A 17,197-nucleotide genomic window follows, 5' to 3' on the forward strand; every position below is an offset into this window, starting at 1 on the left:
TAGTTGTATACCATGCAAACAGAGTAGTCCTTTTTAAGATGCAGAAAACATTCCTGAGTGCAGTTACATCTTTTGAAATGGGAGCCCTGAATCTTACCATTCCTTACACACTCATGGACAATATGGACAGGCAGCCAGCATTCTTAGCATTCTCTTGTCAATCATCAAGTCTCCAAAAAGAAAATCTGATTTGGGGTCTATAACAAATAAAATTAAGTTCTTCTATTCAGAAAAATGTATGTAGTTACCTATAGCTAAGTATATAAACCTATTGGAGATATATTTTGATATTTATATACATTTTGTCTGGATTTCTGTCTTTGTCAACACTAAAGAGTGGGTTTGCTTTTTCAGAATAAAAGATTGAATCCAGACCAAAAATGTGATTATAAAATTGCATGATTTGCACTGAATTTCATGAACAGTCCTGCGTTACCAAAAGTCATGTCCTTTAGTCAAAGTTGTTTAAGTGGTAAGTTATGTGGTCGGGCCATTGAGTACAGCCTTTAAACCTCATTTTGTTAGTGCAAATGTAAGTAATTTATAAAAAACTGTTGAGAGAATGTAAATGTACAGAACAATAAGGTCAGTGTACAAAGGATGAAAAAGCTATGTACTTAAAAAAAAAAAATTACTAGTTACTGTGGCAAGAATGAGATTTAAATGCTGAATTACCAGTTTTAACAATATCAGTCTACTGTGATAAATTAAATGTATCTTAGTCTTGGATATAAAAAAAATACTAACTATTAAAATAATGAAATATTTACTTGTGGGAATTGGCAATGATCTATCTTCCTTGTTAATTTTATTCAGCAGTAATGCTGAGATTTTGCAAGTTCTAGTCTTAAAATGCACTGAAAAACATGAACAGCAGGTATTTAGACCTACGCTCTCTGTAATTTTGACCTCCAGTAATTATGTTCACAGATTAGAGCTATGTTTCCTGGTAAGCATAAGTCTTTTTACTTTCCCCACATCTTAAAAGGCCTAAGCTCGTACATGCATACATGCATTTCTCTTACATAGATTTGTCAGTACATATATATATATATATATATATATATATATATATATATATATATATATATATATATATATATATATATATATATAAATAAAGAGCCAAAGAGTGGGAGGCTGAAAGAGAGAGAGAGAGAGAGAGAGAGAGAGAGAGAGAGAGAGAGAGAGAAAAGAGAGAGAGAGCCCATTGAAAACCCATTGAAATGTCCAGAATGTGTGCTGTCTTTACACAGTTTAGAAAATGCAGTGAGTTCTATTAAGAGCTGTTATGCCACATGTCTGTGCAGGTACAGCAGATCTCTTACTAACTTTATGGACTCACTGTTCAAGCACTTCAATTTCCCAAAGCCACATCCCAATGTTTCCTTCTGCTTAATGCTTTCTGTTTATATCCCTAGTCTATGAATCATCACAAAAGACAAACAGACTTCTGCAAGGTCTCATGGGGTAGATAATTTAAACTCAAATGAAAGAACAGCAAGTGCTTTAGCATTTAACTTTATTTATACAGCTAGCTGGCTTTGGATAATGCTGAATGTAAGTCGAAATGCATTGCGAGTGAAAAGTGTGGTTTTGCCTTCTGTAATCTGGGTTATAAAGAATGAATAGAAGCTCGAGGAAAGTGACCAAAATCAATCATAATGCGAGGCAAGTGCTAACCAGGTCAGTGACAGGCAATACAAATATTTGTGTTATATAAATTTATGTTTAAAAAGTGACCACTGACAAATTACATCTTTGTGAGGTCACATGCAGCAAATTTGCTACTTATGTAAATGTAGACACAATGCCATTTTAAATCCCAGTTAATGAAAGAGTAGTATTCTACGTTTTATAGCTTTGGTCAACAATATTTATTGTAAATATTTTTACTGTATGTATTTAATTACAATATGTTATACAAAAAAAGTTGTGTCCATTAATTACAAAAAAAAGTAAATAGAGCTTGAGGAAAAATATACATTACATACAAGTGCGGCTAAAAAAAGCAGATAAAAAAGGTTTGTGCTGACATACATCCAGTTAGCATGCAAGGTCGTTGAGACTTAGATTGCGCATGTCATGCAAAGGTATGTGTGCTATCGCCGACATAACTGATTTAACACAGAGACTGTTGTTTAAGCACAAGTGCTCTTTTTTACAGTTGGCATCAAATTCCAAAGCACAGCCAATTTTGTGGAATTAATCCCTTCTTTGACCGTTCCAAAGATCATAATGCAGACGTTGGCATTTTCAGAGAAAAATAAATAAATAAATAAATAAATAAATAAATAAATAAATAAATAAATGTTCAAAAACACGTGAAGAAAAATGACAATGTACAGTATATAAAACCTCAAGCACATGCATGTAGCCCAGCCACTTTTCTAAATAAAATTTTTTATCTGTAATGTACAAAAGTTGTTGCATGGAGCAACAACCAAGAGTCTAATATTGGTTAGGACCATATGGACAAAGAAAGATTCCTTTCATCCAAAAAAAACAAAAAACAAAAAACAGAACCTTAATGAGTAAGCGCTAGGCTTCCCAAATAATGGGCTGTCACATTTTGTTAGAAAAAGCAGCCTAAATAAATGTGACCAAGAAACATGTGCTCTCCATCAACCGCAATGACAAGCATGATCTTATCACTAAGATTAGTCAGTAGCCCGAGCTCACAGAGTATCCAGTACAACATATCAGTCCAGCACACCTTCACATGAATACATGTTAAGAACTGTTGAAAAAGTGCAATAATGTGATTATGTGTAATTAGATTAAATACCACAAGCACTAGAAATGTTAAATGTCAATCAGTTTATAAGAAACACACATATATCCTCTTGAAAGATAGAATAAGGTGGCAACCTGCTGTTAAAAGCACTGTAACACAAAGCCAGTGTAACACAAGCAGGGCTTAGAGTGCAAATACCAAGCCAGCACTTGACTTTTTGGTATATGTGTTGGTAACTGGGAAACAAATGCATTTCAATTAGGAATTTGAATCAGGGTCCTCAATCTGTTTTTGTTCCTCTTTACCAGAAAATAAATTCCACAGACCTTGGCATGACCATTATTTAAATGTGTGCAGAGCTATGCTGTCTGTTAGCACGTTGTATTCATAGAGTTTCTACAGACAGAACAAAGTAGTTCACATTATTATTAGGCAGCCTTGGTTTTAAGGTACTGAGCTTTGGATTTAGATTATTTACAAAAACAGGATAAACCAGTTAATACCTTAAAAAACGATAAAATAATAATAACTTTGATAAATACAAAAATATATAAAGGTCTTCCTGAGAGGTCCACATTAAGAACTGCTTTATAAAACACAAATTGGTTGTAGAGCTTTACTTTAATGTTTGTCCAATTATGAATAAGTTTAAATGACTTGAGTTTTTAGTCATCATGCAATAGTTTTTCTTGTTCTGAAAGTGTGTTGTTTAAAAAATAATAATTAATAATAAAACTAAATCCCTCTTGTTTGTGTAGGTGTGTGCCAATACTTTGGCTTCAAGGCTATTTTAAAATCCTAAAACTGATCACTTCTAAGGATATAGCACGAATGTTTATTCATTCGTGTCTCGCAGGTGCGCTTTTTTATTTTTTCCTTAGTTGAGGAGATAAGCTCTTGCCTTTCTTCGGCATGTCTAAGTGTGTGGCACAGTTTCTCTGGACTTGCATCAGCAAAGTAAATAGAAGGCTCCATTCTTTGTATGCACCCTAGTTCATGGCCAAGACTTTTGCTGGTGCTGAGTTTACCCTATCTATTGTGTGGTAAATGACAAAACACACCATTCTACCAGAACACATCTGGGAGCACTACTATACAGCCAGACTCAAAGCAGGAACTGGCAAAAAATCACCTGCTGGTGTTAATGTTTGCCAAGATTCCTAATGTCATCTGAACACAGTGTAATTTGGCATCTTTCCTGCAACCAGAAAGGATCACTGGTGGACAACCGATTGTATCACTTACTATTTGTTTCATTGCCACATGCAAAAACCTGTATCTGGTCAATGCACTTTTGCATTTTGCAAGAGATAAGCTAAAAAATGTCCCCCTGGATATAAAAACCACTATGGAGACATAGGTTTACAGGCAGTCTTCCAGCTACAACCACATGCTCAAAGTGTACTTTCTGTCATGTCCAATTCTCGGCCCCAATGCCAATACTCTCAAGAGACTTGCTGCTATTGATGCTAATCTCCCTTGAGTGAGGTGGGACACCTTTTATGCCCCTGTGGTGTGCGATTTGTGAGGACATGAAACAAGAGAACTGTCTATGAAAGCCTGCTGTTGGTGAAAGGAAGATGAATGACAAGAATGTAAAGATCCTTTGAAATGACAATGCATCTTGAAGGCTCATAAGGAAACAGGATATGTCAAAATGATACATCATGTTAGTGTACAGTACAACCTACAAAAGTCCTCATTAACTAGAATCAACTGAGTTTCAACTTTGGAAACCACGACTTAAGGAATCAATGGAATATATAGTAGATACTGTATGACTTTGCCCAGTGCATGTTTGGAATGACTGCCATTTGCCCTTCCAGCTTTGTGTTATAGAAGGGCGTAATTCAAATCCCATTTTCATTCATGAGAATAAAGCAGCTGGTATAGATTTCATGGCTATGGTTGCATCCAGGCCTGCGTTCACCAGACTGTCACTTAGGCCTTTAAACGCCTCCTAAACTGGTTCAGGGGAAAAGGTGCCAGAGGGATCTAATTTCTCACATAGGGTCCAGAAACAATGCTTTGTGTTAGGCAAATCTGCACCTGGTGACCAGGGAAACCACTTTTTAGACTCCTTATACCCTTGACAAGGCTTCAGCATTTCCTGACTACTGAATGTAGAAATGGCCTGAATGCTCAAGTCCAAAAGCAAAGATAATCCTGGCACATGTCAATGTTTTCAAATAAAATAAAAGTGTCCACATTAAACATTCTGAAACAATCTGTACATACATATTGTGCTGTACATTTTAGCCTTCTGTTCACACTGAGACACTCTCTGAAATGGATATTCAAAATGGCATATTTTTATGTGACCCATTCAACCAGTGTGCCTGATATTCAGTTGGTAACTCAGTTAAAAATTAATGTCACTTGTACAACATACAGATCACAATCTTTTAAAGGGAATGGAATGTTCACTCACATTTGCTATTTGTGCATCAATTCAAAGGCCCAGAAAGGTAAATAACCCAAAGACAGGAATGACGCAGGACAAATTTTCTTTGTTTTTACACACCTCTAAAATTAAGATGGTATTTTTAATCAAAGGTTCAGAAATCATTTCATTAATTTTTTATATACATGTCAATTGGATTTAAATAAATGAAGACCCAATTAAAATGACTTTGGTACATAGAAAAAAAAAAGGAAAAGCCAAGATTTAAAATTTTTGCTTTCCAGGTGTGGAATATTTTTTTAATTTCCATAATAATCAAAGTTCATGCTGTGACTATAAAAAAACACATAGCACAGACAGCTGCGGCCCCCTACATTAACACAAGCCCCCATATGAACTTGAATTGTTTCCGCCAGCTGGGAAAACAACACGCTATGATATCTATGTAGCCATTAAGAGATTATCTTCTTTTTTAAAACCTTGTCATTATTTAGAAGGAAAGGCACACTGTCCAGCAAATGTCGCAGTACACACAAAAATTCCACAATGTCTAAGCACGCCTATTTGTGTTTGGTGCCTTTTATCTTACAGTGCATTTCCACGACACGTTATGAGTGTGCATAGTCTGGTGGCCTGTCATTTGTCAAAGTGCACTATACAGGTAAAGTGTTGGTGAGATTATAGCTAACGGGAGTAAATAAGTGAGGGTTTCTTGGTAGACAGGAAGGGCTTCAGCACAAGTGAGAGGGCCTGCTATACCCTATTAGCCTCAGTGATGGCTAGGTGCGCTCTACAGGCTATTACAAATCCCCCTTTCATGCCACTAGGGCGGTAATTATAGTTTTCCTATTGGTTTTTCAGCACTAAGCTCAAATGCTGGTCTAAGTGTATGAGAGGTGTGCATCAGATAGCGAAGAGAGACAACACAAGAGAAACACAAACAGCAGCAGTACAAGCCTTATACATGCCCTCAAATGGTAGATGACCTAAAAGAAAAATGGTGATGAAAGTACATTAACTTGTTGATATATGAACAGGTCTGAAAGTTAGCTAGGGGTCTCTAAATAATATATAGTGAGGTAATGGATACAACTGTGGACTTTATAGTAAAAACAATAAATACTGTAATACTAATTCTAATACTAATACATACATAAATACTTTGTGAGGAAAGATAGTATGCTTTTGGGTGGAGACATTTTTATAACTCTAAGTAAAAAAAAGGCTCACTATGAGTGAAAGGAAAACTCTGCTACAAAGTGCATAAGTTGAAATTTGCTGATTAGCTATTTTACTGTTAAATCCCATAATGGAAAATTACCAGTGCAAGTTCCAATTGTATTAAATAAGAGAAAAAGAATTACTGATGAAAAACATAAATAACATAGATTTTGCTATGAGCTTTTAAAAATAAAAGAAACAAGAGCTTCTTCTCTCATTTTACATGTCATACTAATAAGAAATCTGATGTAGAAGCTGAAGAAGATGGCAATAGTACAACTCAAAATACAAGTATACACATTCACAGCAGATTTGCAATGCAGTTGTGACTTGAAACTACAGGATGAGTGGTCGTCTTGAAATAGTAAGCATAAATGTTGATGCATTGGAACTTAATCTCTTCATTAGCTAACCATCCAAAAGGGGGTGATGTAGCTAGCCAAAGTGAAAATAGATCAACATGATGAAAATATTACCTCAGAATTGCATTACAATTTAAATCTTTAAGACACTAAAATAACAGCTGCATGTATTTCCAATCTCATAAACACCCAAGCAAACACTGATCTACCGGAGGTTTTACTATTCAGTTTAGGAAAGCCATTATCGCTCAGCTCAGCTTGGCCATGCCCTACACTTAACCTATTCATGTATATACCATGGTATTTATGAGTGTGGGTGTGTGAACTAGAATGTTATATGGCTGGCTTAAGTCAAAGCTGCTGCAATCTTTTTTTGAATGGTAAATATGTAAATGATATCAGAGTCGTAAATTTACACCATGAACAGGTGAGGGGAATTTAGCTCCAGGGCTAAGCTTCTGTTTCTTGACAGAGCAGAGACAAAAATCTAAATCTACACTCTACAGCTAATCGGCAACACTGTAAACAGTGTTTATCATTGATGTAAACATAATGGCAGCAATAGTGGCAGCAATATCGATAAAAAGATTGGTGATCCTTTATAATGGAAAACATGGCAAGGCTCAAAGCACAACATATATCTTCAAGCCTGACATTGAAGATTTGTAAGGCTTCTGCCCTTACTGAAGCTGTAGAAATCTTATAGACCAAGAGAGCAGCTCTGTGATCAAGTGTGCTGTTAAACACAGCTCTGTTTTATGTCCATCTCTATGTCTGCATTCCTCTCTTGGTGGTGAGGAAAGCAAGGTCACGTTTCACATCTGAGCGCATGTTCAGACGGCACCCAGCATCCATCCCTTGCCTTCAATTTCTCATTCTGTTGCATTATGTTTTCAAGTCGCTAGCAGAGCTCAATAAGATTTAACCTGCAAACAACAAGTTTAGATATATGGGAGATACAAATTGTGTCCTTTCTAATAGGGCAAATCTCTTGAAATGGAATGTCCCAAAACCACTACAATCTTATAAAAGCACATAAGTGGGTTTTGATTGAAAAATCTAAATCGTTCAAGGCTCTATCTCTAGACTAAGACCTGTCCAGTAAAGTGGCTTATCTCATTTTACTCTGAAGAGATATTGTTGTTGAAAAAAATGGACAAGGTAAAAAGAAATGCATTATGCATTCTACGTTGTAAATTCAGCAGTTCATGGCCTTGACAGAAGCCATAGATGCTACAACAAACTCACTAATATCAATATAAAATACATTGTGATAGAATAAGTAGTTCTTAGCCATGTGACAAACAAATGTGGAGAAACACTGGTGATACCAGCCGTAAGACTTCTATACAGAGAGCAAAGTCTTATTCTAAATTACTTTTAATCCGACTATCTGTATGGCACAATTGCGAGTGTGGGATAAATTTAAGCAGTGTTAAATGACATCCATCAATGTCAGAAGAACTAAAACTCACAAGGGGATTTTAATCCAAGTTAAAGCGGTGACGGGGAAAAAAGGACACACAAATCAGATTAAGATATTGTGGGATCATGATACATTTCTAGTATGTGCTATCAAATATCTACAAAGGCATTAGTTCTGCTTTACTGAACTGCTCTTAGAAACATGGACCAGGCTGTCTCCCTGACAGCAATGTAAATCCAGAACTATATCATGTCTAAGAAGCCCTAGAATCATCATTGACTGAAGCGCACACATACTCAAACACACACACACACACACACACACACACACACACACACACTTTTGCATTTAAACACAAATACAAAGGCTTTGTGCAGAGTCTTCTCCATACTGAGGCCTCTCTAATAAAGTGGCATAAATCTTGCTCATTCACCATTCAAAACGATGCCATCTTCACACCCACATAGCATCTCGACCAGTAAAAACTGTCTAAATCTCAGTCTGAAAGCAAAAGATAAACTAAAATCCACAGGTTACTGAGGGCACTGGACCTGCTAAGGCAAAATAGCTGATAAGCGTGACCCTCTTCAAGTTTTTTATGCAAGTCAACTCGGCCAATGACCTCAAGGAACTTAAAAACTTAGCCACAGGCATAAAGGCCTTGCCTTTAAACAAAGAGCGTGCCTAGACTTCTCTTGAGAGAGGGACTGGTGGTATTTCAATGTTAAAGACTTCAATATAGCATGCAGTCTTATTTACTAAAACTTTAAACCTTCAGCAGAGCGAGTTGAGACAGTCAGCAGAATTCTGGCATGTGTACTAGTCTTCAAAAGCGGGTTATCAAGTCACATCACGTTCAATACACACCCTTAAACATTTCTCCTTCAATTAATTCCCAACAGTAACTCATTTCAAAATGTGAATTCAGCATACACTAGTGGGAGAGTACTTCTCATCAAATAAAGCTGCTTAAAAACTAGAGATTCGGCCAGATTCAAAGTTGCAAAATATCCAACTGTCCTGAATATGAACAATTAGCCAGCGAGCTAACAACTGTTGAAAGTGCTCAACAGTAAGACAAAGGGAATGTGTTGTCAGGTGTTACAATGACAGGAAAATACACTACTTTACTCAGGAGGCAGATGTCTAAACAGTACCTCCTGATCCATTTGTCTCAACTTCATGTTCACAATTTACTATTAATAGCTGCTACTGAGAGGAGTTTCAGTTGACTTACATTTAGTTTGTATACATTATTTCAACAACATTTCTAGTTTTAGCTGTTCAAAAACAATCGATTCATTTTAAAGGAAAAACTACGTACAAAGATTTTTTTTTAAAGACAAAAAAATAAACTAGAAGAAACTGTGGAGATTAAAGCCCTGGACAAACCAAATGTTCTAGAAGCACTTTAATAAAATACGGTTGAAAGTATTTTTTTGGTAAATGTGAAGCTCTCAACAGGACCTTCCTGTCCTTCCGTGTTCAGGCATCCACATGGGCCAGGCAGGGGTCCTTGTTTGCTGTGATTCCTAATGCATCGTTTCATTTGTCTATTAAACGTGCCAGCAGGGTGTCCCCTTACAGCTGTTCCCCCCGGGTCTGCTCCGCTGCTTCAGGCTACACACACTCAAAAGAAAAGGGGAACTGAGTACATAACAAAAGGAATTGTCCACGAGGCCAGGGAGAATGCTGAGTTTTGGACCCTAGTGGACACGGGATAATGCTATTCTCTCACGCTGCTTTAGATCAACTGTGACAGGTTACCCTGCCCATCATTTGAAGGACCTTAAGCCTCTGAAATGTGCCTTAAGCATCCAGTTCTTTTCAAAAACTAATGAAGCAAAATAGCACCACTCTAATATTTCATGCACATTCTTAAACACCTCAAATGTATTACAGACGCCGCTGCATTTTCTCTATATTCTCTATATCTTCTTTTTTTCAGGAAAAGTCTTATGGATTTTTTTTTTTTTTTTGGTTTTGTAAATCGATGATGACCACAGAGATCACTTACAATAAAATATTTACAAAAGCGTCTCAGTTTCTGTCTTATAAATGACAGCTGTACACCTGACAGACATGCAATCTTCTAAATTAAATGCAGCTAGGCAGCTAGAGTAGTGGCTTTATAATTCACATAAAATACAACAATCCTTTTCCACTTCCCACAGTAATGAATGCTGCAATAGATATACAAACATCCAAAGTTGTACAAAACACTTTAAGATTTTAGCGACTCTTTAAGCTGATCTTAAGGAACATATCATTTGATTTCACATCATTTGATCGTTTTTTGTTTTGTTTTGTTTTTTTATACGCCGACTGACTTTTGATTACACTGAAACATGCAGCACGACATGTGGCAAGTAGAGAAATGGTTTATCGAAAATTTCTATGATGCTTTTTTGAGTTTTCAAAACGATGGGTAATAAAATGCTCCAATATATAATTAAAATAGGTTATAAGTAAAAGTAAACCCATTTTAGATCTGAATTTAGAGAGACAATTAAGAACTTCCTATCACAAGCTCTCAGTCTCTTACACAACCTTTGATTCATAGAGCTGATCGTATGGACTAATTCCATTGCAGTGAAACATTGTAGATAAACTATGTATTCTTTACACATTGGTTTCCAGGTGCATTTACAGAAAGAATCTAAACCTTGCAGCATGACATGTTTAAGGTAGAAAACAGCTAAATAAACTTTTGTATGCAATGAGTGAGGATGGAATTTAAGGGATCTATTGCACTGTTTTCACCATGATGAAAAAAAAAATCCAATGCTCAAATACATCATTCAAAAAATAAAAGTTAATGTAAGACCATTTCAGCACAAAGGAAATCCGTTAGATTTTCAATTCAGGAGAGACTATTTACAATTTCCACCATAGACTTATTTTAAGGGTGTATGCAATTAAAATGTTTCACCGTCTCCTGCATATGCACTATCATAAAAACTATCAAGATGTGCAGAAAGCGTCCACGGACAGCGCCACAGGTCCACAGCGTATTTTCTCAAAGTGGAAACCAGTGCAACAAGTGTTCTGCGAGCACCGCCTAGCGCGTGCGAGTGCCTGATGCTCGCGCTTACCTGGCCTCTGCGCCGCGGCTCGCCACACCAGCACGCACAGGAGAAGTGGCTCCAGCCACCGGATCCACCTGCAAACAAGGGTCACATATACAGCCACTGTTAGATTGCTTGATTGACCCATAAAACCCGCTATAACGAAATAATAATAAAAAAATATATATGCAACGGAATCCGACGCATACCTGTGAGCCATCCCGGGTTCAAAACGCGCACACGGAAATCCGCTTCGGTTCGTCTGCGCTCTGCGCGGCACTGTCTCCGTGTGCCGCGGATCAGCAGCTGATGCGAGCGCGTTGATGTAAAAAAAAAAAAGCAGCCACACAGAGAGAGAGAGAGAGAGAGAGAGAGAGAGAGAGAGAGGAGGAGGAGATGGTGGAGAAGGAGGTGGAGGAAAAGCACCAACGCGCAGGACCCCCTACCCACCACCGGGTCCTAAAGGGCGCGTGAGTGACAAGTCTGTACTGACCAGAACTTCAACAACCAACATTGTTTCCTGTGGGGTCTACTGATATTACTGGAACGATCTTAACACCTAGAAATACCATCGAAATAGTCCTTTTATAAAACTAAATGCAAGAATGAAACAAATAGATAACAAAGATATATTTTCCCTTTGATTGCATGAAATGCTTAAACTTTGTGGTTAAACTTTAGCAAACAGCTAAAGTAAAGTTTATACTTTCAGTAGTGATGGTTGAAGACAGTTAATAAGAAGTAAAAAAATGTTGTGAAAGCAGATACTTTAAATCTTACATCGAACATTTTGAATTATGATTTTACCTTGGTGTACAAGACCAATTTTTTTTTTAACAATATAAGATGGACATTTTTTGCTGCAACCTGCATATGTGAACGTTGATGACATGAATCTTTTATGAATCCAAGGATCCTTTATACTGAAACCTTCTCCAGGGTGTATATTGACCAGTATTAATTGGGATTGTAACATTGAACATATCTTCATACATTAATGTGTACAGTACATTTACCTTCACTTTTTAAATTTCATTATGTTACAGACTGATACTAAAATTGTTCCAATAGTTTTGTTCCTTCTCATTAACCTTACATCCAGGGTGTTTTTTATTTTTTTTTACTTTCATCTTGAACTTCTTGGAAACCCCCATCCTTCTTGGGAACTATGAAGTACCAGCTGTAGAACCCGGACTCTCTGTTGAACGAGGGACCACCTCAATGACCTGCTTGTTCAAGAGAGTTTCTACTTCTTGTTCCATAACCAAAACCTGCTCAGGCCCCATCAGACACCCCAATGAACCGGGGCAGATGAGACCCGAACTGAATTGTATAGCCTCTCTCTACAGTGCGCAGGAAACACTGAGAAACGTCCAGAAGGCATTTCCATTGTGCCTTGAAGCACTATATGTGGCAGTGTTAACAAGCCGATCCCCTGAGGGTGCTGAGGAGGGGCAGGCACAGTGTACTGAGGTGTACGTCACCCCTTCCCGGTGGAGACCCCAAAATCTTCTGACTCGTCAGGATCACTTGGCCGAAGCCATCTCATTAAAGATGACAGTCCTTAGATTCATCAGTTCCTTGGGCCTTGTCTGGAGCGTCGCTCAGGGTCACTAGTTTATAGAGCAGTGCGAGTGGCAACACTCCGTTTCTGAAACTCATGGTGCCTGGCACTCGTGCTGGGCTGGGGCTGGGGTTAGGGCTGTGCCCACCGAGCAGCCCGATAAAAGTGGCGAGGGAGGAACCGCTGGAACACTGCCGACTGTTTTTCTCCTGGAATTTTGCGACAACTGTATTTACGACACTTTACGATATTTACCACAGGGCATCCACCAGAAAGGCTCTATTCCTGTCAGACAAATCTGACAGGGTGAGCCAAAGGTGTCTCTCTGTTGAGACCAGAGCGGATATAGACTGACTGTAGGCCCTAGCATTTTTGTTTGTGGCCCTGAAAGCTAGGTATGTTGCACAACACAGCTCTCGGACCCCGTCACTGCCCGTAGGCACTCCCTCATTCAGCTTTTGCAGCCGGTTGGCCTGATAAGCCTGCAACACGGCCATGGTGTTGACCCGCTGCCGTGTAAGCCTTGCCAACCAGAGCCGAGGTAGTCGGCAGTGGCTTGGTGTTCGGTACTGTGGCCTTAAGGGGTAATGCAACACCCAGGGAGAGATAGCCAGGCAGCGTCTCTTCAACCCAGGGCATCATCCTTCAGCCCTACTACATAAGCATAGAAAGCGACGTTGGGGCTGGGAAAAAAGGCAGACCCTGGCGTGGAGGTAGTGACATGGAGGTTGCATGAAACGTACATCCAGCTTGCTCAGTGGACCTAGTTTCTCTGTCGGCTGGCCAGGCGATATAAAGCTTGGCAACAGCACAAGTCACTACCTCCAGCAGCTCCTTGAAATTAACAGGCTGTGGGGGCGTGTCCTCACTAGCGTCCATCTCCTCCCCCCTCCTAGGAAAAAGATAGGTTGAGCACAGTGCTCTTTTCACAGATGGAAAGAAACCGACGAGAGCCAACCGAGCATTCTGTGTGTATCCCAGACAAGCTACACATGGGCTGTGTGTATCACCCCATGATAAAGCAGGGGCAAGGAGAAACACAAAGCCTGAAAGTCTGCTTGCCTTTATATTTTTGCTTTTCCATTTCCTTTCTGATTTTAAACACCTTTTTATATATTTTTACCGACTTACCAATACTTACCGTGGCAAAAACAGACACACAGATTGCTTTCTGAACAAACAGAAGCTAACCTGTTGTGATAGCCATGTGCTTTTATTGCTTCCTGGTTCAATGCCGTTTTTTCCGTTGGACTGATTACACATTACACTACATGTAGACACGTGGGGGTGTTCCCAAAGCTTTCTTGACACTGCTTGAGTTCCTGAATGGGAACTCTTTATTGATGCAAAATCTGATTAGAGACTATATAGATAGTGACATAATATAGACTTTATATTTTGCTTTGGCAGAACCAGAAACTATATTGAGAAAGGACACACTTGCTCATGACTGTCTTTACTGTCTATTGTATGGGTTTACATCTACTTTACACATCAATCACCAATTAGGTCACAGAGTCCCATTTGTGGGCCCCAACAAAACCAGTATCCACATTGTGCTGGGGTTTCTTACAATCTCTCAATAGCAGCCCATGCCAAACATATTGCTAAAATAAAACTTGATTCTCAATTTATTATTATAATTTTTTTTACCATTTACCTGCAGAATAAGACATCTAGGCCAAATGTATCTGTTGTTCACAGAATCTGTAGATAAACACCAGGTAAACTTAACTATAGTATAGTACAGTATAGTATAAGCTATAGCATCTAAATAGTGTTGAAATGTTCTAATTTCCCACAGAAAGCCTTTGTGATGCATTGCATCAGTGACAAAAAACAAAACAAAAACTTGTCAACATTGTACAATCTCAAAATCTTCTAGCTCAAAAAGATTTAGTCAGCTCTAGAAACAGGACAAAGGCTTTTAAGACCAGTAGTGGACAAAGTACACAAACTATGTACTTAAGTAAAACTTTCATTTCAGTAAAAGTACAAATGTTTTTGCCTTCCAATGTACATCAGCATCGAAAGTAGTATGATTTATTATGGCTATAATGTTCTGATTATCACTTTTGTCACAAGACTCTTACTTAATCAACTCAATTTATGGGAAAAGACTCTGTTACTCTTAGCACAACAATCTATCAATAGAATAATATTAATGACTGATATTGATTTAAACTGATTGATATCTATTTAAATGATCATGAGCTCAAAACATTAATTTCATCTACATAAAAAAAGAAAAATTCACACAAATAAGGTGCTGTAGCTTGTTAGAGTCAGGAGTTTCTTCCACTTCATTTTATAATAAACACAAATCTCATAGTCTATTAAATTATGTATTAGATATCATATTTGTGCCTATGTAATATTTTATTCAAACAAGCTTACAAGAGCCATAATTGTTGATCTATGATGGCTTAGGTGAAGATCATTGTACCTAAAGATTAGAGGTGTTAAAACACTCTCACCCAGACTGTGGCTCTCATGGTTATGTCTATAAAATTAGGCTTCAATCACTGAGGAATGAAAATTATAGATAAGACCCAAGGGAGTGTGAGCCATGGTTACTCTTCAATTTTACACATATTGTTTAAATACTTACCTTTAGGCGAATGTTTTCTCACAAATGGTACACAGAAATACTTTTGGAACTTAATCCTGATGGGTATCCATTGCATTTAAGTTAATATAAAATATCTACAGTATCTCGTGGAACACAAATATCTCAAGGAACATACATATATTACATACATAATAGACGAGGTAATTACTGATTAGTTATAGTTTAGGTATATAGTAAAAATCTGAGAATACACAGGAAACCTTTTTTCTTAAATACACAGAATTATTTAGAATATTGAAAATATTAAAATGGAAAAAAAAATTATAAAAAATTGGCAACACCCTGAATAATTCAATTCAGTATTTAAGATGTTGCACAATAAATAGGTTATTATTGAAATTGAAGTCTGAGAGTTGGAGTAATTGTAATTGAAGTAAAAAGGGGATGTACCCCATTGGATAAGTAAGAATTCATGGTTTTACATGTCTCTATCTTTATTAAATATCTCTTTCTCACTGTTAGTGTATACAGGTGAACTCATAGGGAAGAGACTTTTTTAGCTAACTGCGTTTACACCGTCTTCTGCCACCATCAGGTAAAAAGGACAAATTGCATTTTCTTGGCCAAGTGGCACATACAAAGGTTCTAACAGAGAAACCACTGGCTAATTACATCTTTCTGTTGGACAGAAATTTGGCCCTGGAGCTGGACTATAAACATCTCTGATGTAAGTTGATGACAGGTGAGTACATTTTTTTACTTGTCCACTCTGAGTGCACTTTTTGCACTGCACTTTACTTTGGTTTATTCCAAGCACCTACAACTGTAAAACAGTCTGCAAATACAGATCTGTCTGAGATTATTACAAAGTTTAGGTGTTACTCCAGTAAACTAAGCATTAAAAATGTGAGAGGCATCCTCTGGCTGTTGTTGAAACATGTCGGCATCCCAAGCCGGGCACACTCTGAATACATTCCTTTGTCAAAGCAGGGGGTACATTTAGGAAGACTAAGTTCCAACTGGATTTTGGCGAATATATTTTGTCATTATGAGCTGACTATGGAACATTCTGTCAGGCAAACAAAATACACAAGCTGTCAAAGTTGCTCTTCTAAAAAAGGCGTACTGTACAGTAGGTGCCCTGGATTTATGATTACAGTTTGTCAAGTCAAGTCAAGTCAAGAGGCTTTTATTGTCATTTCTACTATACACAGTGGTACACAGTACACAGTTGAAATGAGACAATGTTCCTCCAGAACCCTGGTGCTACACTAAACAATATAGAGCTACAATAAACAACATAGAGCTACATACAAAACAGTACAGACAGACAACACAAGACAGTGTGGGACAATACACATAACACAAAATAGCACCGACCAGTAAACCTACTGTATACTCCAAATATTCAGTACTGGGAAAAGAGGACTATAAAAGACTATGAACAAGAGTATATGTAAACAAACACAATGCAGTGCAAAAACAGCAGTAGCAGCAGTCGAAAGGTACAAAAAAAACAGCATGTAAACGATATAATATGGTTAAGTATAAATAATAAATAAATGGTGGTGGAATGTATTCAGATAAGTAACAAGTGTGTGTTGAGTTCAGGTTGTACAGTTCAGTAACACTCCGGTGAGTAAGTGTGTGTGTGTGTGTGTGTGTGTGTGTGTGTGGCTTTCACTTTAGTTCTGTGTTTTGACCACTTTCCTGATGGCAGGAGGGTGAAGAGAGTGTGTGTGACGTGTGTGAGGTCGTCCACAGTGCTTTTGGCTTTGCGGCTGCAGTGTTTATTGTAAATGTCCGTGATAGAGGGGAGAGAGACTCCGAGGATGGGGGGAGA

The 17,197-nt window shown here is 37.8% G+C and overlaps 1 protein-coding gene across 1 annotated transcript in view; it reads right to left on the reverse strand.

Annotated features, from left to right (window-relative positions):
• col18a1a (collagen type XVIII alpha 1 chain a) overlaps positions 1–11,590 on the reverse strand; it is a 72,881-nt gene extending 61,291 nt beyond the window's left edge. Inside the window, exons 1-2 of the mRNA XM_046844738.1 lie at positions 11,428–11,590; positions 11,246–11,313 (exon numbers count right to left, since the gene is read on the reverse strand). Coding sequence (XP_046700694.1) covers positions 11,246–11,313; positions 11,428–11,438 — 79 coding nt within the window. The 5' untranslated portion in view covers positions 11,439–11,590. The remainder of the gene's footprint in view (positions 1–11,245; positions 11,314–11,427) is intronic.
• Between the last annotated feature and the right edge of the window lie 5,607 nt (positions 11,591–17,197).

This window comes from Silurus meridionalis, chromosome 3 (genome assembly GCF_014805685.1).
Source record: "Silurus meridionalis isolate SWU-2019-XX chromosome 3, ASM1480568v1, whole genome shotgun sequence".
NCBI lineage: Eukaryota > Metazoa > Chordata > Actinopteri > Siluriformes > Siluridae > Silurus > Silurus meridionalis.